The following is a 27,715-nucleotide window of genomic DNA, read 5'->3' as shown; positions in this document are numbered from 1 at the left end:
GACATTCAATGGTGGAATATACATGTGAGAGGGGAGGAGAGGAAGAGAGGGGAAAGGAGGGGAGGGTTAGGATAGGGGAGCTCAGTGCACCGATGGTCCTCGGGCAGTCTAGGCCTATAGCAGCATAACTAAGGGATGGTTCAGGGTTACCTGAAGCCAGCCCTAACTATATGCTTTATCAAAAAGGAAGGTTTTAAGTCTAGCCTTAAAAGTACAGAGAGTGTCTGCCTCCTGAACCCAGACTGGGAGCTGGTTCCACAGGAGAGGACCGTGATAGCTAAAGGCTCTGCCTCCCCTACTTTTGGAAACTCTGGGAACCACAAGTAGACCTGCACTCTGAGAGCGAAGTGGTCTATTGGGATAATATGGTACTATGAGGTCTTTAACGTATGAAGGAGCTTGATTATGAAGGGATTTGTATGTGAGAAGAAGGATTTTAAATTCTATTCTATATTTTACAGGGAGCCAATGCTGAGAAGCTAATATAGGAGAAATATGATCTCTCTTGCTAGTTCCTATCAGGACTCTGGCTGCGGCATTCTGGATTAATTGGAGGCTTTTTATGGAGATATTGGGACATCCAGATAGTAATGAGTTACAGTAATCTAGCCTTGAGGTAACAAATGCATGGACTAGTTTTTCTGCATCATTTTGAGATAGGATGTTCCTAATTTTGGCAATGTTGCGCAGGTGAAAGAAGGCAGTTCTAGAGATTTGTTTTATGTGTGAATTAAAGGACATGTCCTGGTCAAAAATAACTCCAATGTTTTTCACAGTAGTGCTGGAAGCTGCCTAGTAGCTATAATTTTAGAAAAGCTATTTCTGAGGTTTTTAGGCCCAAATACAATAACTTCTGCTTTCTCTGAATTTAAAAGTAGAAAGTTACTGGTCATCCAGGCCTTTATGTCAGTTAGACAGGCTTGAAGTCTGGTAAACTGGTTTGTGTTATCAGGTTTCACAGATAGATACAGCTGAGTGTCATCTGCATAGCAGTGGTAATAAGTAGAGTGCTTTCTAATGACATTGCCTAAAGGAAGCATGTACAAGGTGAACAGAATCGGTCCTAGCACAGAACCTTGTGGAACTCCATAACTAACTTTTGTTTGTGTGGAAGGTTCATCATGGACATGAACAAACTGAAATCTGTCTGATAAATAGGATTGGAACCATTTTAATGCTGTTCCTCTGATACCAATCACATGCTCCAGTCTCTGTAATAAGATGTTGTGGTCAATAGTGTCAAATGCAGCACTAAGATCTAGGAGGACAAGTATAGATACAAGTCCATTATCTGGAGCTAAGAGAAGATCGTTGGTTACTTTTAAAAGTGCTGTTTCTGTACTATGATGTGCTCTAAATCCTGATTGAAAATCTTCAAATAGTTCATTCCTGTGTAAGTGGTCTGATAGCTGCTTAGCAACAGCTTTTTCTGGGATTGTAGAAATAAATGGCAGGTTGGATATTGGTCTATAATTAGCCAAGACTTCTGGATCAAGACTAGGCTTTTTGAGTAAGGGTTTGATTACTGCAGTCTTAAAGGCCTGTGGTACGTAGCCTGATACTAGAGATAAATTTACTAAGTCCAATAAAGATGAGTTAATTAATTGTAGGGTGTCTTTAAGCAGTCTAGTCGGGATGGGGTCTAAAAGACATGATGATTTAGATGAAGCAACTACTGACGTGAACTCAGAGAGATCTATGGGAGAGAAGCAGTCTAAACATAACTGAGGTCTTACAGATGATTCAAGAGCTACTGTAGTAGAAGATTCATTTATTGCAGGTATAGGAAGCATCTGATGAATTTTATCTCTAATAGTTGTGATTTTATTTGTAAAGAAACTCATAAAGTCATCACTGCTGAGAGCTAAGGGAATATTGGGCTCAACAGAGCTGTGACTTTTTGTCAGCCTGGCTACAGTGCTGAAAAGAAACCTGGGATTGTTCTTATTTTCCTCTATTAGTGATGAATAGTATGCAGTTCTGACTTTACAGAGAGCTTTTTTATGTTAATAGACTGTTAGATAAAATTCCTATTCCTAAATTCCTGGAATCATTTTCTTAAATTTATTAACAGTGTTGTCAGATAAACATCTGCTGTAGTGGAATTTTCTTCCAAATGCTGCATTATCCATTATCTTAAATTCAAAAGTTATTAAAGAATCATCTGACAAAATAGGATTTTGTGGGAAAACTATTAAATGTTCAATTTCGATGCCGTAGGTCAGAACAAGATCAAGGGTGTGATTGAAACAGTGTGTGGGTTTATTAACATTTTGAGTGAAACCAATTTAATCTAATATTGAATTAAATGCAGTGCTGAGACTATTATTTTCAACATCTATATGAATGTTAAAATCTCCCACTATAATGACTTTATCTGAACTAAGCACATGAGACCTGCACCATCCAAAGTGGGATGGATGCCGCTACCAGACCGGGTTTTCCCCAGAATTTGGCCCAATTGTCTGAAGCCCACATTGTTTGCTGGACACCACCAAGACAGCCAGCGACGGGACAACGACATGCGGCTAAACATGTCATGGCTGGTCAGATTGGGGCGGGGTCCAGAGAAAGAGTTTACTGTTAAAACCACACTGTATTAACCCTGATGTTAAATACATAAATATTCAGTGTCAATTTCTGTTGTTATCTTTTATTCCAAGTTTAATCTTTTTGCAGTGTCTTGAAGCACTCGGTTGATGCGACCTTTGAAGACCAGGGTCCCAGTCCAGGCTACCGAATAGAAATGTCCATCTTCTATGTGGTCTACTTTGTGGTCTTCCCTTTCTTCTTTGTCAACATCTTTGTCGCTCTGATCATCATCACTTTCCAAGAACAGGGAGACAAGGCCTTGTCTGAGTGTAGTTTGGAAAAGAATGAGGTAAAGCTTAGACATGACAAAGAATCTGACAGCCAGTATCTTTTGCTAATTACTGCCATCAATATCTCCATTAAAAATTGTACTAACATTTATACCTTTCCTCTGGTTTGCTGGACATTTTCAATGAAAGGATTTGCATGAAAGATTTAAGAAAGGCTGTAGAGCTCAGTTGATTGGCGACATAATCAAACAGTTTTTTGGTTTCTCTGTACATGATAACAATAATACTAAGATAATATTTTTTGTCTATTCCCAAATAATCTCCATGCTGCAGTAGTGCAATAATGATCCACAGTTTTTAAATTACTAGGAGAATGAAATTGTGTGCTCATTTTATTTGCACTGGTCAGGTCTAGCTGTCCACTTCACTTTAGTGCACAACAGAATAGATTAACAGAAAATGTATCCCTTCATCCACTGATGACTGAGTTTTGTGAGCAGCTTTCAATTACTGCAGACAGTAAGACAGGGGTTTGTTTTTTTGTTACAGAGGGCTTGTATTGACTTTGCCATAAATGCCAAACCTCTGACACGCTATATGCCTGAGAACACACAGTCCTTCCAGTACAGAATGTGGAAGTTTGTGGTCTCAGCTCCTTTTGAGTACTCAATCATGATCATGATTGCTCTCAACACTGTGGTACTCATGATGAAGGTAAGAACCTTTGATGTGGAATTTATTAATATAGCACAGATTTGATATAGTTAAGATTTTTATACATTAGTTATGGAAAATAATTGGTGATATTTTGAAGCTCATTCTGAGACTCATGTGGTCAGCATTACTACACTGTCACTATTCATCCCTGTCTTTCAGTTCCATGGAGCCCCAGACTTCTATGAAGCGATGTTAAAGAACCTCAACATAGTCTTCGCTACTCTCTTCTCACTGGAGTGTATCCTCAAGATCATTGCATTTGGACCACTGGTGAGTACAGTTTACAGAGCAACACTAAATGTCTTGCTGACCAAATAGTAAATGAGTTTGACTGTTGTTTTTCAGAACTACCTAAAGGACGCCTGGAATGTGTTTGACTTTGTAACAGTTTTGGGCAGCATCACTGACATCCTGGTGACTGAAATCAATGTAAGCAAACCCACTCCACCCTCACCTCAACAAGGCTGTATGCAGCGTATCACTGCTGTCACTGTAATGAGCTGGTGCGGGGACTGCCTGTAAAGCAGACTTTGTGCACACAAATTAGCTTTGAGCTAGCCATATCAGCATAGACAGTCACATGGCAACAGTCCAGAAGGCATTATATGTTTGGATAGGGGGAATCGGAGGATTGGAAGCAGGTTCTTTGTTGATAGGAAGGATTTACCATAGAGGGCTAATACAGGAGCTAAGGATGGACACCCTCACCTCAGAGAATAATATATAATGTGTGTTTTACATTGAAGCAGTGCTCTGCTGTGCTTTCAATGTTTGATCATTTCTTTATTCATTCCAGACAGTGTCTTTCAGTGTCCTTACCCGTATATTGTATGAGATTGTGGTAGACTTTGACTGATATACATGTGTTTATTTGGTGACCTGTATACATTTATGTTGTGCAATATGACCTGCTCCTTTTCTCTTGCTTCCCCCTCTTCCTTTCTGCTTTCTGACTCTTCCACTATCTACCCAATCTCCATCTCTTTCTCTCCCTTATTATCTCTGTATTTTCTATCTTTGTCCCTCTCCTTTCACATTTACATCTTGTTGCTTGTCGTCACCGGTGTTGCCATGCCTTGGTCCCAAACATCACTAGACTACGGTGAGTGATTTTCTGTTGCCACTCTCTGCTCTTAGATTGCATAGTGTTTTATTTGATACACCAAATGTTACCCCACCAGTTCAGTATTTTGGGCAGCTTATGAGAAGAGGAATTTAATGAATTTAAAATATAGGCAACAGAGACTCAGATGTCTTGAAATATCTACACTACTGTACCTTTTTACCTACAGTAAATGTGATGGTAATGCTGCAATGCTACAATGGTCTAATGTCTGAAGTCACTATTATAAAAGTCAAAATGTCAATCTGAGACAGTTGGGCCACTAACATTTCTGGAACAAGGTCCAACTCTCAGCTTTTACTTGCTAGAGATTTGCTAGCACATATTTCTCAATACTGAGTTCAGTTTTTCTCACAGCACAACAGCAGTCAGTATAGACTAAACTGTGGATCACATTCACTGCTTTGACATAGAATGCATTCCGTCATCATGTCTTTCAAAATGTCTTTTCTTACTCAAACTCAACAGCCACCAAAACAAGTGAGGTGGAATCTCAAATGTTTTGTAGTTGTGTGGAATAATTATCTTCTGTCACAGAGTAGTTTACAGCCTATTCCAGTTTGGTGTCACCTTTCCTTCTACCTTACTCCTATTCATCAGCCCCAAAGAGGAATGCTTTTGCACTGAACTTAGTGTGGAGAAGTGTGTGTTAGAAATTTCTGCAGCAGCACAAGGTTACACAATACACACAGAACAATTAAATGCACATTTTGCTTAGCATTGTCAACAGCACTCTTATTATTGCATGTATCACTTAATCATTTTATGTGCAAGAAAATAAAATTGAGCCTGTTTTAATTTGTAGAGGAGGACAGGCAAGCCTTCCTCATACTCCCAGTGGTTATTGGGGTTTCATCAGCAAAACATTTGTTAAATCCATCGCTGATGAAGCCTGTGGGACACTTTTCTCATGAATGCATTTTTATACAAATATAGGACTTTGGACTTTGTTCTCTTATCACTTACATTGAAATTACTTAAATAAATGTTTCCTTTTCAGCCAGTATTGGCAGAGTACTTACAGCGACCAGAAAGTCTTTCAATGTACATATGGGTAGGTCTCAATGTGTGTGGTTGGTAAACACTTCATGTCTGCCTGACATCTGTGTCAAATAGGACAGGCTGCTGAACCTGAGCTTCCTGAGGTTGTTCAGAGCCGCTCGGCTCATTAAGCTGCTGAGACAGGGTTACACCATCCGTATCCTGCTGTGGACCTTTGTGCAGTCCTTTAAGGTGATAACACACATGATCACATGCCCACTGATGTGCATACACATACAACATGTACAGTATTAGCAACTACTATAGATCCATGTCATCATATGTACATAACTACATTTCATAAATATACACAACCACATACAGTATCTCCTGCACAGAAAAACATAAACATTCTGGCTAGATAAATTCAAAATAAATAGTAATAATTCAGTGTGTTTTGGTTTCCTATTCCCTTTAGGCCCTGCCTTATGTTTGCCTGCTGATTGCTATGCTGTTCTTCATATATGCCATCATTGGGATGCAAGTATGTGTTGCTGCTATAGTTACAGAAGCCATGATATTTACACACTTGGATGAGAAATATATGATGGCAGTACAAACGCATTTCCCTCACTGTGTCTCTGTTGTAGGTGTTTGGCAACATTGAGCTGAATGAGGAAACAGCTATCAATCATCACAACAACTTTCGGACCTTCCTCCAGGCTCTCATGCTGCTCTTCAGGTATGAGAGACCATCTATCTATCTATCTATCTATCTATCTATCTATCTATCTATCTGTCTATCTGTCTATCTGTCTATCTGTCTGTCTGTCTGTCTGTCTGTCTGTCTGTCTGTCTGTCTGTCTGTCTGTCTGTCTGTCTGTCTGTCTGTCTGTCTATCTATCTATCTTTTCATTCGAGTTTCTGTAAATGCTGGGATAGCTGACGCGAGGCTAACAGACAATTGAGCAGCAGCATGTCATCAAACATAATGGTCTGGGTATTATATTGCCAGGAAGAACCTCAGGATGCACCACATATAGTTTTGTATTTGGAGTAAAGAACTGTTAAAAACTAGTTCTCCATCAGGACTCCATCTCCAATAAAATTGTGATTTGTATCACATATGCCATTATTAAAGCAACATTCAGCCAGCCATGTCACTTTAGCACAAAGTACTGTATACTGTTGATTTTAAATGATCTGACTTTAATGCAAGAGGCATGATAATTTCACTATTAAAAATAAACCAGATCTGTCAGGTCTTCATGTGTCTTCAATAAGAGCTTCTCTGTTCATGTCTGTATTTATATGTGTATCAGGAGTGCAACTGGTGAAGCCTGGCATGAGATCATGTTGTCATGTCTCAATCACCGAGCATGTGATGAGCGATCAGGATCCCATGGAAGAGAGTGCGGCAGTGATTTTGCCTATTTCTACTTTGTTTCCTTTATCTTCCTCTGCTCCTTCCTTGTGAGTACCTAAACACACTGTAACATGTATGACTGCTGGTCTGTGGCTTATTCTGTTAGATAAGACTGTGAGGTTACATTTACCTTGAAAAAAGCTCAAAACCAATGATTTTCTTGGAGTGTAGGTGTAAATTATGGCAACTTATTTTAGCTCATTCCTATATTTTAAGTATTTAGCTTTCGTTATCCGTGAGCCAAGTGGTGCTACCACTGGTTTAGATGGTTGGGGGGGGGCTGGAGCTGATCCCAGCTGACACTGGATGAGGGGCAGGGTACAAAAGTCTGTCGCAGGGATGACAGACGCTCACAGTTATGTGCAGTCTAGAGTCAGTGGTTACTTCTTAATCAACTTTCTTAATACTTAATACTTTTGTATTAATTCTGATTTCACTTTTTGAAAACAGATTTGAGAGAAAATGTATAATATGTTAAACATCTTAAATTGCAAAAAATACACAATATTGGTGTTATGTTGCTAAAAATATTTCTTAATTCAAAGTCAGCTCCTTAAGGCCTACATCACTGCAGTGAAAAGTTAGCTTACACAGCAAGGATCACACTGGGAAGCCCTTCATTCTGCTACTTCATATTGATTACATTAAGGATTTGCTTAGCTTAATCATGCTAGTACCATGGAGATTAATTGATTTTGCACCAAAGTTTCAAAATGACTGTCTTAAATGCTGGTGCCCACAGTCCAAAACACAGGTGTTAATGTGTGTGTTCCAGATGCTGAACCTCTTTGTGGCTGTTATAATGGATAACTTTGAGTACCTAACCAGAGACTCCTCCATTCTTGGGCCTCATCACCTCGATGAGTTCATCCGAGTTTGGGCCGAGTATGACCCGGCTGCGTGGTATGTTCAGGCCTTTTTGTAAGCCTCAAAGAATAGCATACAAAGTAAGGTGGAGCAAACGGACAACCTAACTTTACTCTTCTCTTCCCTTAAGGTTAAACAAAGAGGTCTCATAAACAGGCCTCGTTCCTTTGCCTTGTTGTATGCAGTCAACCCACTGATGATCATTGTTTTATTTCAAGCTGTCCTGAACGTTTGTTATTTATGTGCTTGTTCTTTTCCGCAGCGGACGGATTTCCTATAAGGATATGTACAATTTGTTACGTGTTATCTCACCCCCACTTGGCTTAGGGAAGAACTGCCCTAATAGGGTAGCATACAAGGTTTGCAAATACCAGACATTTCCGTCACTAGGGTGCTTTGTGTACCTCTATGCCAAGAGACTTCTAACTGAATGGCTGTGCACCAATGAATTCGCCTTTACACTTAGCACCCGCCCCTCCAATTTGACTGGCTTTGGTTGATGATACCGGAGTGGAAACAAAGCTTTCAAAGCCACGGCATTGTCCCAACATGTCGTCTGCCATGCCAACTTTCTCCTGTTTATCATGTTTAGATAAATTTTGACAAACTTTGACAAAAGCCTTGAAATAAAATTGATCATGACATTCAGATCCTGAAAATGTGGATCAAAACCATATGAAGAATGTTATTTAATCATTTTATGAGAGTCTGCTAGAGAATGGCCAGGCTGTGAATGAACGCCCCAAACGAGCTCGGGCTGGCATTGAAACCTTTGTCTCTGTGCACCCTGGTTGAAGTACCAGTGGGATGCCTGCTAGCATGCCGAGGCAGACATCTCCGTTACAATGCTGTCATTTCTCTTCCCTCTCATCAGCATCCTCTGTGTTGGGTCAACCCATCCCCTCTTTGTTCTATCCTCTCCTCCCTTCTTTCACCAAACTCACTCTTTACCATCCCGTGTTTCCTCTCAGGGATCCTGAGCTCCACAGCGATGCATCCCCGTGCCTGGACACAGCGGCCGAGGATGACATCCACCTTACATCTCACTTAATAGGAAATCTATTAACAAGAGATTTCTGTTTCTCCTTTCCATTATTCTCTTGTTTTGTTGATTTCTTCCCCTTGTTTCTCTCCTCCTTCTCTAACTCCCCATCCTTCTCTGTTTGCATTTTGTTTATTTTTGATTTCCTTCCCTGTGAAGTGGCCGTATCAAGTACCTCGATATGTATCAGATGCTGCTCCACATGTCCCCACCCTTAGGTTTGGGAAAGAAATGTCCACCAAGAGTCGCCTACAAGGTAGACCCTCCTCTTGCTCTACCTTCTTCCCTGTGCTCAACAACCTTTCTCCCATTGGCGTGAACTCAAGCCAATGTCTGTGCTCTGCAGTGTTCCCTTGTTTCTTCACTTTGTTTTGCTAGCACTCTTTTTTGGTGTAGGCCCCTAGCTCATCTCTATTGCCTTCACAGTTTCTTTGATCATAGCTGCTTGTGTGGGCTAATACCCATCACTAATGATAACTATAGAGCTTAACTAATAAGTCTTTAATTCATATTAATAAATATATATTATGTTTATGGAGGACATTTGCTCCTTTATGTCAGGTTTTCCTTTGAATGGTATACCCTAGTCTTATTTTGTGGAGCAGTGTGTGTGTGTGTGTGTGTGTGTGTGTGTGTGTCTGTGTGGACGCTTGCAGGTGGATGTGTGTATGTGTGTAGTTTCTGTTGCTTTTCGATGGGGGAACTACTTTCTCTCTGTGCTTTTCACATTGTGGTTCTGTCTTTGCTGCTCATTCCTTTTCATTCTTTCTCATCTCATCTCAATCTATCCACTGTTGGAAACATTTGTGTGTGTGTATGTTTGTGGGTGTGTGTGCATGTTTATGTATTAGAATATTAACGCTGCACAGGACTGACAAAATTGAGTCAATGTGCTTTCATTTTATTGATTGATTTATTTTTTATGCATCTATTTTAATTGAGAAATTGACATCAGAAACAACATGCAATTAAAGGTGCACATAGAATGCATTGTAAATAGAATGTGAAGATAACGTGGCAGGTTTACATCCATCCATCCATCCATTTTCTATACCCGCTTTTTTCCTGAAAGCCAGGGTCACTGGGATCTGCTGGAGCCTATCCCAGCTCTCTCTCGGGTGAAAGGCAGGGGTACACCCTGGACAGGTCACCAGTGGCAGGTTTACACTGTGATCAAATCGGATTATGCAGCATGCTATTAAATTTCCTCCACACGCTTTGATTAACTTCATACAGTACAAGCAGCATTAGCCTAATTTATATGACTACAGAAGAGTAGCCTACAGATGCCTCTTGATTCCATTAAAGTTCGCTGGGCACATATTCCAAAAAACATTTTACACTCTTAAGGCCTTTACCCATCAGAAGTGAATTTCCCAAGCAATTTTTTTTCTTTGCACATCAGTAATACTTTTCAAACCAATACCTTTTGAATAGACCATTTCACACCAACAACGGAAGTTTGCTGTGCGAAAAAGCAGCATTTGTTTTTTTCACCCCCAAGTCAATTTTACCAACTTTTCACCGGCAACATGTAACACCTCTGACCAGTCACAATGCAGTTTGTTGGGACGTCACTTAAACATGTTTAACCTGGCGGAGTGTCCTATTAACTTTATTTACTTAAAAACAATCTAGAACAAGATAGACTTTCTTGTTCAATTTCAATTCAATTCATTTCAAGGGTCTCACCTCAGTCGTGGTATTGAAGGTGAAGAGAGCGCTAGCTATTTACTCCACCCCACCGACACTTCCTGACGGTCCTGAGACTCAAATTCGCAACTTTCAGGTTACAAGCCAGACTCTCTATCCATTAGGCTAGGACTGCCCCTAATAATGACTTCATTTGAACTAAGCACTACATCAGACAGGAATTCTGGAAATTCAGTTAAAAACTCTGAGTAAGGGACAGGTGGACGGTACACAATGACAAGTAGAACTGGTTTTTGTATTTTCCAGTTTGGATGTGACAGGCTCAGACTGAGGCTCTCAAATGAGTCATAATTGTTCTGAGGATGAAAGTTTAATAATAAGTTTGAGTGGAAGATTGCAGCTACTCCTCCACCTCGACCTGTGCTTCGAGGAACATGATAATTTTTATGACTGAGGGGGGTTGATTCATTCAGACTGACATATTCATCCTGCTGTAGACAGGTTTCAGTAAGACAGAGTAAGTCAATTTGGTGATCAGTTATCAAATCATTTACTAACAGAGATTTAGATGAAAGAGACATTTGATATTTAATAATCCACATCTGACTGTTCTGTTTTTCTGTTCAATAAGAGGAGTGGTCTTAATTTTTATTAGGTTTTTATGAATAACTCCTCTTGTGTTAATTCTTGTGCTAACACACCAGGATTCCCCAGACAGTGGCCCAATTGTCTGTGAAACCCACATTGTTTGATGGACACCAACTAGACAGACAGCAATGGAACATCACTTCTAGTGACCTCTGATTGGCGTAATCAGACATCATTGCCACCGACGTGAATAACAATCTTACCATATTTAGATTAGCTGTTATGTGTTGGTGTGGTGGAGAGAAGAAGGAGAGGTAGGACCCAAATGCAGAACACGAACACAAAATTTATTTTTCCTGGAAATTACCAGGGTTCAAAAACAAAGCAGATAACGACTGAATGAGACGATGAACATAAGGAATCCGAATGAAACGGTATCGATAACCGAAACACAACAAACATATGCGATCTGTCTGCAGTGTACAATACTTCCGCACCAACAAAGGGAAGCAGGGAAGTATTTATAAGAACAAAAGGTGATTGAAAACAGGTGAAAACCAATGAACGTTATTAACTGCCAGGGACCAGTAAAGAGGAAAAGTAAGAGTCCTGGAAGGAAGTCCCAAAGGGGAATCATGACATTAGCCTTAGCCAGCAACTTCAAATTTGGCTCGATGTCACCCGCTCTGGCCCTATATGGTTGCTGGAGTCTCTAACTTCACGTTTCTGACTATGGAATCGCCAAAGGTGGAAAGAATACAAAAATATTCTATTCAAGTAAAAGTAGTTACTTTGATGAAATTTTATTTAAGTACAAGTAAAATAAGCATTGTAAAGATCTACTCAAGTAAAAGTAAAAAGTAGCCCTTTTTAAATTTACTCAAAAGTTACATAGTTTGCAGTGCATATAAAATAAGGCATGTCAACACATGACGTTTAGGAAACTACATTTCATTTATTTTACTGCTCTGTTAAACAAACAGAAATGAAAGTGTCATTAAAATAACATGATATGACATTTAAAATATATTGGGAATACATATCATGTATTATTGTGCAACAAACATCCTTTTCATCAACACTGATATTGCAGTTGTGCAAATAAACAGGTCATTCTGACTCAAATAAAACAAAATTCTTAAAGTGCATCAGGTATCAGATTGCTCTACCTGTTAAATAAACAAAAAAGGTTAAATATGGCCAGGGGTGCTCATCAATCTTTTCATCTGCATTAGGCTCAATCTCAGAACAATCCCAGGTTTCTTTTCAGCACTGTAGCCAGGCTGACAAAAAGTCACAGCTCTGTTGAGCCCAGTGTTCCCTTAGCTCTCAGCAGTGATGAATTTATGAGTTTCTTTACAAATAAAATCACAACTATTAGAGATAAAATTCAGCAGATGCTTCCTATACCTGCAATAAATGAATCTTCTACTACAGTAGCTCTTGAATCATCTATAAGACCTCAGTATGACCTTAGTATGTTCTACTGCCGTAGGCTTTTGTTTAGCGGTGTGTTTTCGTCAGACTGTCACCCAGTCTGATTCTAACAGGCCCTGTGCTCAGTGGCTCCACACCTATTAACTTTCTTTAACTTAAAAACATTGAACTTGGCAGACCGTCTTATTAACTTTATTTAACTTAAACACATTCAACCCGGCACACCATCTTGTTAACTTTCACAGTGGATTAGTGGTTAGCACTGTTGCCTCACAGCAAGGAATGTCCCAGGTTCATAACCGACAGGGTGGAGTTCGCCTCTTCTCCCCGTGCTTGCGTGGGTTTTCTCCAGGTACTCTGGTTTCCTCCCACAGTCCAAAAACATGTATGTCAGGTTGATTGGTGACTCTAAATTGCCCATAGGAGTGAGTGTGAGTGTGTGAGGTTGTTTGTCTCACCCAAAGAGAGCTGGGATAGGCTCCAGCAGATCCCTGTGACCCTGGTTAAGAAATAAGGGGGTATAGATAATGGATGGATGAGTTCTAACAATGGCAGTGAGTATAAGGAGAATGTATGGAAACAAGGGTAGGGCTTTGTTATGACCGCAGTCTGTTTATATCCTTATGGACAACAGTGACAACGTGGAACCCCTTGCCAACAAGTTTTTGTTTTCATGCTGTAGTCATGTACCAGCATAACTTTACAACATTTTGTATCATAAATATATAAATAATTATTTATGATATATTATTTATATATAATAAATATATAAATAATGAGCAACATAAAACAGTTCATGTAGAATATGGACAGCACATTTTCTTTTATTATCTAGATACTAGTTATTGGAATTATACAATGCATGATGAGTGTGATTGGGTGCTATATAAGGGCTGTTCTTGTGCGTCGTATTGGGTGCATCCCGCATTTTTATTTTTTATGCTTTTATTTAGTAAAATCTGCACAAGGTCATCATCACTTGATGAGGAATCCATTTTTGGTAGCGGGACTTAGAAGCTGTAATCACATATTTGTGTTGTTCCCGGTGTCTTTCCTGGTGTTTAAAGGCCTTTAGAGTATGACCATTGCCAATAGAATAATTTATTTTTTGAGCCTAAATGGTTAAATGTTGATATTAAGACTCATTTGTTTCATCTTACAGCCTTTCGGTTTGTCGTGACTGAATATAGATATTAGTCTTTCAAGACTAGCTTAATTCCCTTAGGTGTTTCCGCCTATCACGTGACCTTTTCCTTTGCTTTACCTTTTCCTTGTTTATTGAGATGATCAGATGCCATTGTCAAATAAGTCTAGATGCAAATTGCATTTTGATAACAGGTATAAACAAGGTAATGTGGTCCTACTGTAGCATAGCCCTAATTTTTCTGTTAAACTGTAAAATTGTCTACAAATAAGAATGTCTTCAAGTAACTATAAGATATTGTTCACCCTGAAAACTTAGGGAGTGTGTTTTTCTTTAGGATTAGCTTTCAATACTGTTGTATTTCTGAGAGGCTGTTTATGTTTGTATTTGTGGGTATGTGTGTGACCCTATGCAAATTAATGTGGTTATAGATGTACAGCTGTTTGTGTGTCTGTATGTGTATGATACTCTGCTTTCCATCCCTGTTTCATTCTGACTCTGGTCTTTCTTACCTTCTGCACTGCAACTGATAGCACATGTAGGTGAATGCTTTTTGTGTTCAGGGGAGCTCAACTCTTACAGCAACAATCCCAGAGCATTTTGTTTGTATTTAGTTGTGCCATTAGTGTTATACGAACTAACTCTTCATGCTAAGGTTGCCCAAGCTTAGTGGAATGGACACTTTTATTGCTAGCTGCCACTGTACATGTAGCATACTCAACTCCCTCAACTCTACGTTGAGGATTGTTAGGACGGCAACCACAGAGTCGAGCTCCTGCGACTGCCGAGGCACCTTCATGGTTATGCGTTACATGCCTTCTCTCACCTTTTTTTCGGTCAATGTCAGTCTTGCACCAGTGCACTTTGACTTGCAGCATAGTGCATACTGTAGCCAATAGCAGTGAATGTGAATGTCTAGTTTGTCTCTTCTGTACATACTAGTAGAGAAAGCTTTTTGTGTGCTGAAATGAGTCGCAGTACCATTTTATTAATATGGCCAAATTTGCATATATTAAACAAAATTTAGCAAAGCATCTTTAGGGTACGTAATATTATGACAGTGAATCCATGAAGGGTATTTGATCACAGCAGCACACATATTGATTTCTCTGGGTGGATTCTATGTTTTGATCAGTCTGTATGCTACCACTCAGTGATCTAATGATTGTCTTTTACCATCCGTCTCTTCTCTTCAGCGCCTTGTCAAAATGAACATGCCCATTGCTGATGACAACACTGTTCACTTCACCTCCACCCTGATGGCCCTGATTCGGACCGCCCTGGAGATCAAACTAGCCTCAGGTCAGAGCAACGTACTAGGAAAAAACAATAAAAATGAATTAATAAAAATGAGTAGAGAAGACTAATGTAAGACTTTTCCCATTACAAGATATGACAATGCTATATGAATAAATGTTAACCTCACCTCACTGAAATTACACAAAGGCTGTGGAGTCATCACTCACAGGGATAAATATAAATTTTCTGACACTAGAAGCTGTGACAATACGGCATCAGAAGAGGATTTTAAACACACTGTAATTGCATGATAATAATAATAATAAAAATAATTTTTGCACTTTATCTAAGCTAACTAGCTTATCTAGGATGCAGGTTTGGAATCTGGGTGGATATAGTATTAGGAAAGTGATCAACAGAATTAGGTTTTTGACTGGGTGATGAAATGAAAGTAATAAGGAATTTCTCTTCTTGTGACTATTCATTGTTTGATAAGTTATTATAGATAGATACATAGATGGATAGATAGATAGATAGTCAATCAAGGTTATGTTGAGTTTGCAGCCAGGTTATGTTGACAAATAGCAATTCTCAGATATACAACTACTATTATTATTACTAGTAGTATTAGTAATCCTGCCACTATTAATAATAATATGAAATAGTATAGCACCTTTCTTATTAAATGCAATAATTACACATAAAAAAGTAAAAATTTGTAAGTAGTACCAGAAACACTATTGCTCATAGAAGATATAAGCAAGTTAGCTAAAAGTCAGTTGTAGAAAATGTGTTTTTACAGATTAAATTGTCAATTGGTAATTTCATGACAACAAATGCACAGTGGACCTTTATTACAAATCTAGACCTATGAAGAGTGTTTTCTGATTTCTGTGTGCATCCTTGTACATAAAGAGTATAGATGAGTATAGATGTACTCTATTTTTGTTTTCTCAAAATAAAATAAAATATTTATTGCTGCATTTCATATAAAGTGATGACTTTTAAGTGTGTGCTAAACAACGAATAGTTGTGTTTGATTTAATAGTCTTCTACTGCTATACAAAGTAAATAAGGTACAAAGAATACAGGTTGAATACTGTACAGTGGGATACAACTGCAACTGCTTTACCAACAAATGCACTTAAGACAAATAACTCATACAGTAAAAAGATGATATATTTCAACTGGAAAATATTTTCAGACTCCAGAATTCATCTCACTGTAATGTTGTATGCAGTCAGCCAGTTCCAACCAGCGTGACAGATGTGCTCAAGAGCCAGATGCTGTTTATTGTCCTCAGAGCTAGAAATGAGCAAGTCTGGCTCTGATTTGGGTTCTTTAGAAAGCTTTATTCTGTGCTGGGTGTGGCTGCTGGATTTTCACTTGGTTTCACTACCTTTGTTTGCTCTTTTAATGAGGATTTCTCTTTGTGCCTTATCTCAGCAACAACTCATTTACAATTATGCTCACTGTAGGTCTCAAATATCAACTGGTTGCAAGATGTTTTTCTGACAATTTCTCTCATTTCTGCTCTTTTTTAATTGAAAACATTGTGCTCTATGATGTGACTGGCAGATGATCAATGTGTTTTAGTGAAGGAGGTTAAAAATCTGTCTCTCACTGGATTTCAAGGTATGGTAGCCCAGCGACTATGTGATGCTGAGTTAAAGAAGGAACTGTCCACAGTGTGGCCCAGTCTGTCTCAAAAGACCATGGACCTGTTGGTGACACCACATAAACGTAAGCATTTCACCATTATCTAGTCACCTCCTCTCTCCTAAAGAGAAGTTCCTTTTAATGTAAGACTGCTGAATGAATTATATCTGTGGGGAGATTTTATTATGTCATTACAGTTCATTGCTTTTGAGGAAATATTTTACTAATAAAAAAAAATATTTTCTTCACTGTAAATTAGCTTTCAACGTTGTCTTATTGTGACAGCTCAACTGTAAATTTTAACACCATACCTAATCATTTTTCTTGTGTTTCAGCAGGACTGATCATCAGTATGTTTACTGGAGCAGTATGCTTACTGAATGATTTAGGCTTATTACCACAATGACAGTACATAATGAAGCATTATGAGAGCTTTTATGTTACATAAGGTGTTTTAGAGTTGCCCTCTTCCGCCAGCTATTTAGCTAATAATGCCACTGGCTTCTGTAACTGAAATCAGAAATTGAAACCCTTGTGATTAACAACACTTACAACGATTAGTTTGTGATTACAGATCATTGTAATGTAGTCTAGTCCATATCCATGTAATTTAAAATTCTCTCCTCTAATGTAATGTTCTAACTCTGTAGCTGTAATCTTTGCAAGGCTTTGCATGGATTGGTATGTCTGAGCTCGCTGTGACCCCTCAACTCAGTTATGGATTTACCTTCTCTAACATGTATTCTGAGATTGGATTTTTACTTTGTGTAGTTACAAAAGTAAATGGGATTTGCAGTGAGTTTTTTTTTTCTTCAAGAACAGAAATTCTAGTTTTACCTCAGCTCTACCTACTGCTGGTAGCAGTTTGTTCAAAATCATTCCCTATTTACTATGTAATGTATTATGTTTACCATGCACTATTTTATTTGAGTGTGTAAAATGATCCACTACATGATGTCTTCAAAAATTCAACAGTTAAATGAAAAAAAATGTTCTGTTCCCTGTTAAGAATCCCCCATACAAGATAGTTTCTTTTAAAAAATGCTAACTCTATACCTATCAATGCTAATACAAATGATAAAGATTATCAAGTGTCTGATGTGTTACACAGGCAGTAGTAGATGGGAAAATTATATGAGACAGAGCTGCAATGTATCAAAGTAGAAAAGAAAGAACACTGGTTTCCCATTTGAAATTGTGCCACATACTTTTAAAACATTTAACTTTTTTACCAGTTAAGAAGCTATGAAGGCTTAAATGAGTATAGGAATGTCTTGTGCCATGTCACTGCCAAATCAGCTCTCCTGAGTTACAGTGAGAGCTCACCTTGTTCCAAATATGTTTTTTCTGCCTATAAAAATTGTTGAGATGGTGAGGAGTATAAAATGCCATGTTGACACTCATCAATACAGCTTTACTTACAGTTGTATCTTAGGTTTGTTCACACATTTACATATAGAAATTCTCCCCAACACATTCTGCCACCTTTTGGTTAGAGATGTTCATCACCTAATTGCACAACAGTCAGTTCTGTTACACTAAATGTTTTGTTTACCATAAAATCTATTTCAAATAATTACTATGAATTAATCAAACCACTCACATTTTGTTTTCTAAATCATTAGGGAGAAAAATAGAGATGAATCAAAGATAGACAAATGAATCAGCAGAATGGCTTCTCATTTCTTCTCCTCTTCTGTCCTCTCCTTTCTTTTTTCCCACACTGCCCTCAGCCAATGAGCTCACAGTAGGGAAGGTTTATGCAGCCCTGATGATCTTTGACTACTACAAGCAGAACCGAGCAAGGAGGCTGCAACTGCAGCAGCAGCAGCAACAGAACTCTTCAGGCTCCCAGGTATAACATTTACACCACACATGCCTGCACACTGCACACAGACACACACAGACATTCACTGAAGGAGACACACACTGCAGTAGTGGAAATATATGTATGCATGTAACCACATGCACTTTGCTTGCACAAACTGATATACACATTGACTGTATTTCTGCATGCATACACTAGGCATTCATTGGTTGTACAAAAAATACCAAGTGCATTCTGAATTTAACCTTTTTCACTGTTAAAGCACCCAGTGATTGGTTACCCACTGAAGTAGCTAGTATGAAGGGCATACTTTCTAGCCACAGCCAAAAATGAATCTGTATTTGCTGCTGTCTTGTGATTATTTGTAAAATTGCACACTTGCTACTCTAGGAGCATGTTTACTTATGCACACACAAACCAATGGATACACAGAGATGTACTTCACACAAGCATGACTGCAAGAAATGAATATTCTGGCCCAGATCTCCACATTTTGGAGGTACAGAGCCCCCTGCTATTAGGCCTGGGTCCAACAATATTCTGCCTGCTGCCTCTGAATGTCTTCAGCATGTTGCCATCCATCTCTCCTCCACAGTGCAAGGTCGGGGCTCTGTTTAAGCCATTGCTGCCTTTGACTCACACGCAGGACAAAGACCTGCCTATGATGTTGAACAATGTGGAGCCTCCCAGCATGCTTCAGCCCCAGCCCAAATCCCATGCCAAGCCTCTGCCACAGACCCGACCCAGCTCAAACTCCCTCAACAATGGAGGCACACTGTAAGTTCCCACTTAAAGACTAAAATTCACAGTTATGTCTGCTGCATCCAGAGTGAAAGCAAAGTGTGGCTTTAAATCAAAGTTACAGTAGGTTTAGGTGTGCATTATTTCAGCTGGAGCTTCAGCATACTATATAAAAACAAACACTAAGGGCCAGATTTATTTAGAACATGGCAGTTTCATTAGGTTTGCAGTGAGCCAGTCAGTTAGCTGTGATTCAACCCCACTTCATTTGTTATACTATTGTTATAATGTCATAGATTTTACTCAAAAAATATTACTCATTGAATTATGACTTTTTATGCTTACACTATTATATGTACATATACTATTGATTAGGGAAAGACAAAAACAAACACACAAGCAACCAGTGGAGACAGAAAGAGAGCAAAGCAAAGCAGCCACATTAGGAGAAGGAGATGCTATTGATGTGGCTCACAGTGAATTGGTGAATTTAACAGTGAGGTAAAGTGCAGCCAAATACTAAACTGTGTCAATCAATCAAATAAAAAGCAAAGCTTAGTACCTACAGTGGGTACGGAAAGTATTCAGACCCCTTTAAATTTTTCACACTTTCTGACATTGCAGCCATTTGCCAAATCAAAAAAGTTCATTTTATTTCTCATTAATGTACACTCAGCACCCCATCTTGACAGAAAAAAACAGAAATGTAGAAATTTTTGCAAATTTATTAAAAAGAAAAACTGAAATATCACATGGTCATGAGTATTCAGACCCTGTGCTCAGTATTGAGTAGAAGCACCCTTTTGAGCTAGTACAGCCATGAGTCTTCTTGGGAATGACAGTGAAAGGAAGTTTTTCACACCTGGATTTGGGGATCCTCTGCCATTCTTCCTTGCAGATCCTCTCCAGTTCTGTCAGGTTGGATGGTGAACGTTGGTGGACAGGGCTCTGGCTGGGCCAGTCAAGAACGGTCACAGAGTTGTTCTGAAGCCACTCCTTTCTTATTTTAGCTGTGTGCTTAGGGTCATTGTCCTGTTGAAAGGTGAACCTTCGGCCCAGTCTGAGGTCCTGAGCACTCTGGAAGAGGTTTTCTTCCAGGATATCTCTGTACTTGGCGCATTCATCTTTCCTTCAATTGCAACCAGTCGTCCTGTCCCTGCAGCTGAAAAACACCCCCACAACATGATGCTCCCACCACCATGTTTCACTGTAGGGATTGTATTGGGCAGGTGATGAGCAGTGGCTGGTTTTCTCCACACATATCGCTTAGAATTAACGCCAAAAAGTTCAATCTTGGTCTCATCAGACCAGAGAATCTTATTTCTCATAGTCTGGGAGTCCTTCATGTGTTTTCTGGCAAACTCTATGCAGGCTTTCATGTGTCTTGCACCGAGGAGAGGCTTCCGTCGGGCCCCTCTGCCATAAAGCCCCGACTGGTGGAGGGCTGCAGTGATAGTTGACTCTGTGGAACTTTCTCCCATCTCCCTACTGCATCTCTGGAGCTCAGCCACAGTGATCTTTGGGTTCTTCTTTACCTCTCTCACCAAGGCTCTTCTCCCACGATTGCTCAGTTTGGCTGGACGGCCAGGTCTAGGAAGAGTTCTGGTCGTCCCAAACTTTTTCCATTTGATGATTATGGAGGCCACTGTGCTCTTAGGAACCTTGAGTGCTGCAGAAATTCTTTTGGAACCTTGGCCAGATCTGTGCCTTGCCACAGTTCTGTCTCTGAGCTCCTTGGGCAGTTCCTTCGACCTCATGATTCTCATTTGCTCTGACATGCACTGTGAGCTGTAAGGTCTTATATAGACAGGTGTGTGCCTTTCCTAATCAAGTCCAATCAGTTTAAATTAAACACAGCTGGACACCAATGAAGGAGCAGAACTATCTCAAGGAGGATCAGAAGAAATGGACAGCATGTGAGTTAAATATGAGTGTCACTGCAAAGGGTCTGAATACTTACGACCATGTGATATTTCAGTTTTTCTTTTTTAATAAATTTGCAAAAATGTCTACATTTCTGTTTTTTTCTGTCAAGATGGGGTGCTGAGTGTACATTAATGAGAAATAAAATGAACTTTTTGGATTTTGGCAAATGGCTGCAATGACACAAAGAGTGAAAAATTTAAAGGGGTCTGAATACTTTCTGTACCCACTGTATATGCCATACAGCCCTTTTCTTCCTGCAGAGGCACAGAATTTACCCCTCAAAACCTGACAGTCTCAAATTGAATGCTAGGTAAATCCTCATTAAATATGTAATCAACCTTAACACATCTGCGGCTATTTGATTTACATGATCCTCCCTTAAATGGAGTTGCAGACTGTGACCCCAGGTGGATGCCAGTTTGATTACTATAGCACATGTTTGGGTTTGAATGCATCACATCTACATCTGAAAAACAGCTGCTACATCAGTCTGTCAGAAACATGATGTCACATTTAAGAGGGGTTTACAGCATAAGTTCTATAACATCTATAACTATAACATCACATTAGGACTGACGACAAAAACAAGGTTCCCTCCATCTACAGCTGCAACTGATTTTAACTGCTTTACCGGGAACGTAGGGCAAGTTCACTGCTTAATAATATGGTCAGGTGGAAAGAAAAAAAAGAAAATGAAGGAATCTTATCAAGTTAATCATTCAGCATCTGAAGAGTGACAATATAGACCTTTTGGCCTTTACACATTTACGCTGTATTATTTTTACGCTGAGTTGTTCCTGGGGTGGCTGTGGCTCAGGAGGTAAGGCTCGTCGACCATGCACCAGAAGGTTGGTGGTTAAATCTTTAGCTACTCTAGTCCACATATTAAAGTGTCCTTCGGTAAGATGTTGGGCAAGTTGCGACTCGGTGGTTGTTCCATCTTTGTATGAGTGTATGAGTGATTTTGTGTGTGAATGGGTGAATGGACAAATAGTGTAAAAGCGCTCTGACTGCACTTAATTGTAGAAAAGCATTATACAAGTATAAGACCATTTACCATGATACAACACACAGGCCAGGTCGTGATCACAACATCAGGGCATCATCTTCCTGGGTAACAGAAAAACCGAAGGAAGTGTCCAGACCTAAGTCTAAAAGAACCATGTCCAGGGGACCATCAGAGGACACACCAGACACTGCTGTTATTCAGGTATTGCAGACACATCCAACAAATGCTGTGCATGTGAAACTCTAATCTGCTGTTGTTTTTATTTGTTAATATGACATTGGTACAAATGTTTAAAGCAAATAATGTTTATTAATTATGCACACTCCGTTTCCACATTAAGCTTCAATCATTAAAACTCAACACTTCCTGCACAGTTACGCCATTTTAAAAGCCTTGCAGCTGCTCAAATGATACAAGAACTCTCATACTTGGTAGGGTTTCATTTGAAACAAGGAGGTAATGCATTTCATGTCAGTTTAAGATTGTAAATGAAAAGAGGATTAGTGTGAAAGAAAAAAAAGAGTTGGGTCAAATCAAATTAAAATCTGAGTGTTGAGTGTGACATAACTCTGTTGTTCTGATGCAACATGTGCTGTTGAAGTATACATTATACATATTCATTTATTATTTTCATTTGTTATGTGAGACACTATATATTAAATCACACCTACCTCAGTGGATTTAATCCATCTTTAATTCATTCATGATGGCCTTTCTTTGAGATTGGACTACTGATATAATTAAAAAATATATGGTTTGTGTGCTTGAGTTTGTAGTGTGCTGAGTTTGTATGAATATTACAATATTTGAAAAAAATGTCATAAATGGGTTCAATTTATTTATTTATTTATCTACTCAGGAATAGTGCTGCTTGCATGCTAATGGGCTTGAGATTGTGTGTCTATGTCCAGGAGTCAGTGGAAATGAGGAAGATGGAGACCAGTGTCAGCAGTACAGTCCCGGTCCCCAGCTCAGGCTTGGAGAACCAGGGCAGAGCTGCTTCTATGCCGCGACTCAATGCTGAGCTACAGGTAACACCTTGCCTTCAGCACACCTCTGTTCCTTTTTCCAACCTGATTTTGGCTTTTTTTAATATGATCTGTGTTTTGATGTGCAATACTGCTTAATAGTGCAAGAGGTCATGCAACATTACTCATGTTTGTTGATAATTTGTTGACAGAGTAATACATTTAAATAAATAAATAAATATATTTCCTATTTTTTGTATCCACAGCATTCTAAGTGAGTGGTCTTTTCAAACAGTGTAGTGAACATCAGAGAACATTTCTACTGAAAAGTTGGGGTGGAACTTGGAATCACTTATTACCCAGTTAAGGCTGGAAAACTCTTAGAGTCCTTTGCAACATCCTGAGAAATATAATCAGCTGCTCATTTCCTAAGTGATGTTGATTTTGATCGATTTATGCATTTAAACTGCACTGCTTTCTCAGCCCAGTTGGAAGAGCTGTTGTTGATCCTACTCTTACTTCAGAGGAGAAATTGACAGTAATCTGATTAGATCCTGGCAAGATGCCAGTTATTTGTCCAGTAATGTTTTTCTCCTGCTGCCAACTGAAGAGATTGTTGTGGCTCCAAATGGCTTTGAGCCCAGGATCCATGGGAAAGGAAGACTGCAATTGGATTACAGTAGAAGAAAGAGTATCTGGACTAGGGGGGATTAATGATGTAAGAAACATGGTGGGAGGTGACTTGGTGTATTATTTTTCTCAGGTTTGGAAAATGCCCCCTGCTGCCTGATGTTGATGGGAGCTGTACTATGCAGTCCTCAGTTGTAGTAGTTTATCTTTCAATCTTGTTAGATTGCTTTTCTTTTAGTTAATTAGTATTCAGCTCCACAAGGATCAGGTGCTGAACATCTGATAAGATCTGCTCTGCTCTTTAGGATTCTTTATGCTGTGCCAACATGGTAAGCTCTGTCTAGCCTGCCTGTTCACAGTGAAATTGCACAGAAGCAAAGCCCACACTCAGTTCTTTAAATCCAGCTGATATGGGACACTAGATCCTGATTTTGCCATGTCATCACCTTTTAATACAGCATGTGCAGAGCTTCCATTTTAATTTACAGGATACATGCTTGTCAGCCCCTCTCCAGATAGCGTCCCTGAAGTATGTAATACTGGAAATACTAGTACATAATGAACTAGTGCATTGTGGACATACTGTGGTGTGTCCAGGTTGTGGATACGTTTTTGCTTTTATTCCTTGATATTTAGTACTGTTTAGTAATAACACTTTTTGCGTCAGATGCATTAAGATGGAAAATATGATGCATCTTTTATGTTTAAGCAGCCAATATTTATATATATATAAAAAAAATAAAAATTCCCGTCTCACCCCTATGGGTGGTGTGTCTTCCTCAATCTCGGGTCCTCTACCAGAGGCCTGGGAGTTTGAGGGTTCTTCGCAGTATCTTAGCTGTTCCTAGCACTGCACTCTTCTGGACTGAGATCTCTGATGTTGTTCCTGGGATCTGTTGGAGCCACTCTCCCAGTTTGGGGGTCACAGCCCCGAGGGTGCCGATTACCATGGGGACCACTGTTGCCTTCACCTTCCACATCTTTTCTAGCTTTTCTTTAAGCCCTTGGTATTTCTCCAGCTTCTCATGTTCCTTCTTTCTGATGTTGCTGTCACTTGGGATCGCTACATCTACCACTACGGCTTTCTTCTGTTGTTTGTCCACCACTACTATGTCCGGTTGGTTAGCCATCACCTGTTTGTCGGTCAGTATCTGGAAGTCCCACAGGATCTTAGCTCGGTCATTCTCCCTCACCTTTGGAGGCGTGTCCCATTTTGACCTTGGGACCTCCAGCCCATACTCGGCACAGATGTTTCTGTACACTATGCCGGCCACTTGGTTATGGCGTTCCATGTACGCTCTGCCTGCTAGCATCTTACAACCTGCTGTTATGTGCTGGATTGTCTCAGGGGCATCTTTGCACAGCCTGCACCTGGGGTCCTGCCTGGTGTGGTAGATCCCGGCCTCTATCGATCTTGTGCTCAGGGCATGTTCTTGTGCCGCTACGATCAGTGCCTCTGTGCTGTCTTTCAGTCCAGCTTTTTCCAGCCACCGGTAGGACTTTTCGATATCAGCCACTTCTTGTATCTGTCGGTGGTACATGCCGTGCAGGGGTTTGTCCTGCCATGATGGTTATATATATACAGTGGGTACGGAAAGTATTCAGACCCCTTTAAATTTTTCACTCTTTGTGTCATTGCAGCCATTTGCCAAAATCAAAAAAGTTCATTTTATTTCTCATTAATGTACACTCAGCACCCCATCTTGACAGAAAAAAACAGAAATGTAGAAATTTTTGCAAATTTATTAAAAAAGAAAAACTGAAATATCACATGGTCATAAGTATTCAGACCCTTTGCAGTGACACTCATATTTAACTCACATGCTGCTCATTTCTTCTGATCCTCCTTGAGATGGTTCTGCTCCTTCATTGGAGTCCAGCTGTGTTTAATTAAACTGATTGGACTTGATTAGGAAAGGCACACACCTGTCTATATAAGACCTTACAGCTCACAGTGCATGTCAGAGCAAATGAGAATCATGAGGTCGAAGGAACTGCCCAAGGAGCTCAGAGACAGAATTGTGGCAAGGCACAGATCTGGCCAAGGTTACAAAAGAATTTCTGCAGCACTCAAGGTTCCTAAGAGCACAGTGGCCTCCATAATTCTCAAATGGAAAAAGTTTGGGATGACCAGAACTCTTCCTAGACCTGGGCGTCCAGCCAAACTGAGCAATAGTGGGAAAAGAGCCTTGGTGTGAGAGGTAAAGAAGAACCCAAAGATCACTGTGGCTGAGCTCCAGAGATGCAGTAGGGAGATGGGAGAAAGTTCCACAAAGTCAACTATCACTGCAGCTCTCCCCCAGTCGGGGCTTTATGGCAGAGTGGCCCGACGGAGACCTCTCCTCAGTGCAAGACACATGAAAGCCCGCATAGAGTTTGCCAAAAAACACAGGAAGGACTCCCAGACTATGAGAAATAAGATTCTCTACTCTGATGAGACCAAGATTGAACTTTTTGACGTTAATTCTAAGCGGTATGTGGAGAAAACCAGGCACTGCTCATCACCTGCCCAATACAATCCCTACAGTGAAACATGGTGGTGGGAGCATCATGTTGTGGGGGTGTTTTTCAGCTGCAGGGACAGGACAACTGGTTGCAATTGAAGGAAAGATGAATGTGGCCAAGTACAGAGATATCCTGGAAGAAAACCTCTTCCAGAGTGCTCAGGACCTCAGACTAGGCCGAAGGTTCACCTTTCAACAGGACAATGACCCTAAGCACACAGCTAAAATAACAAAGGAGTGGCTTCGGAACAACTCTGTGACCATTCTTGACTGGCCCAGCCAGAGCCCTGACCTAAACCCAATTGAGCATCTCTGGAGAGACCTGGCTGTCCACCAACGTTCACCATCCAACCTGACAGAACTGGAGAGGATCTGCAAGGAAGAATGGCAGAGGATCCCCAAATCCAGGTGTGAAAAACCTGTTGCATCATTCCCAAGAAGACTCATGGCTGTACTAGCTCAAAAGGGTGCTTCTACTCAATACTGAGCACAGGGTCTGAATACTTATGACCATGTGATATTTCAGTTTTTCTTTTTTAATAAATTTGCAAAAATTTCTACATTTCTGTTTTTTTCTGTCAAGACGGGGTGCTGAGTGTACATTAATGAGAAATAAAATGAACTTTTTTGATTTTGGCAAATGGCTGCAATGACACAAAGAGTGAAAAATTTAAAGGGGTCTGAATACTTTCAGTACCCACTGTATATATATATATATATATATATGAATCTTTTCTTTCTGAATTAAAAAAGGGGATCTTAAAGGGATCAACCTCAATGACAGGAGTGTTGAGTCTAAGTTGGGAAGTTTTATATATATATATACGTAACTTCAACGTGACTATTCTGCTAACTTATTTACCGTACTTTGATCACTTCACAAGCATGTAGCTGCTGAGGATTTTGTGTAATATTTCTCCTCTCTTTCTCTGTCATTCTTTCTTTCTACTTCCTTTGTGCCCCTCTCCTGCAATAACAGCGGAGCTATTCACGCCACTCTCCTGGGATGCATCTAGATGTATGTACACCCTATCACACAACTTACACTTTATACTTATTTCTGGTTTACATTGTACATATGTTCAGGTAAACCCCTAAATCTACAGTTATTGTAATGCAAAATGAAAGTGTCAGATAAGATAAGATAAACATTATTAATCCCCAAAGGGAAATTCACATATTCAGATGATCACATAGACTTAACATGATCATTATCAAACAACTAGGTGCAGTGTTATTCTAGATCATGAGCCTAATAGGTGTATGGTACCTATTACAGACACAAGACATTTTAGTTTTAATCAATAAAATTGAGATAGATAATACATCTAGAAGAACGGTGCTTTGTGTTATCCCTTTCTAGCCTAAAGACCTTCAATATGAATAAACTTACCAATATGTTATCAGGTTT

The 27,715-nt window shown here is 39.6% G+C and overlaps 1 protein-coding gene across 1 annotated transcript in view; it reads left to right on the top strand.

Annotated features, from left to right (window-relative positions):
* cacna1ba (calcium channel, voltage-dependent, N type, alpha 1B subunit, a) overlaps nt 1–27,715 on the top strand; it is a 167,068-nt gene that overhangs the window by 125,853 nt on the left and 13,500 nt on the right. Inside the window, exons 32-49 of the mRNA XM_026322439.1 lie at nt 2,680–2,881; nt 3,372–3,536; nt 3,699–3,809; nt 3,885–3,968; nt 4,636–4,641; nt 5,779–5,895; nt 6,122–6,187; nt 6,294–6,385; nt 6,966–7,116; nt 7,845–7,972; nt 8,199–8,295; nt 14,997–15,102; nt 16,675–16,782; nt 18,432–18,553; nt 19,173–19,303; nt 22,268–22,403; nt 23,114–23,233; nt 27,284–27,322. Coding sequence (XP_026178224.1) covers nt 2,680–2,881; nt 3,372–3,536; nt 3,699–3,809; nt 3,885–3,968; nt 4,636–4,641; nt 5,779–5,895; nt 6,122–6,187; nt 6,294–6,385; nt 6,966–7,116; nt 7,845–7,972; nt 8,199–8,295; nt 14,997–15,102; nt 16,675–16,782; nt 18,432–18,553; nt 19,173–19,303; nt 22,268–22,403; nt 23,114–23,233; nt 27,284–27,322 — 1,981 coding nt within the window. The remainder of the gene's footprint in view (nt 1–2,679; nt 2,882–3,371; nt 3,537–3,698; nt 3,810–3,884; nt 3,969–4,635; nt 4,642–5,778; nt 5,896–6,121; nt 6,188–6,293; nt 6,386–6,965; nt 7,117–7,844; nt 7,973–8,198; nt 8,296–14,996; nt 15,103–16,674; nt 16,783–18,431; nt 18,554–19,172; nt 19,304–22,267; nt 22,404–23,113; nt 23,234–27,283; nt 27,323–27,715) is intronic.

This window comes from Mastacembelus armatus, chromosome 9, assembly GCF_900324485.2.
Source record: "Mastacembelus armatus chromosome 9, fMasArm1.2, whole genome shotgun sequence".
Taxonomy (NCBI): Eukaryota; Metazoa; Chordata; class Actinopteri; order Synbranchiformes; family Mastacembelidae; genus Mastacembelus; species Mastacembelus armatus.
This window is presented reverse-complemented; position numbering and strand designations above follow the sequence as displayed.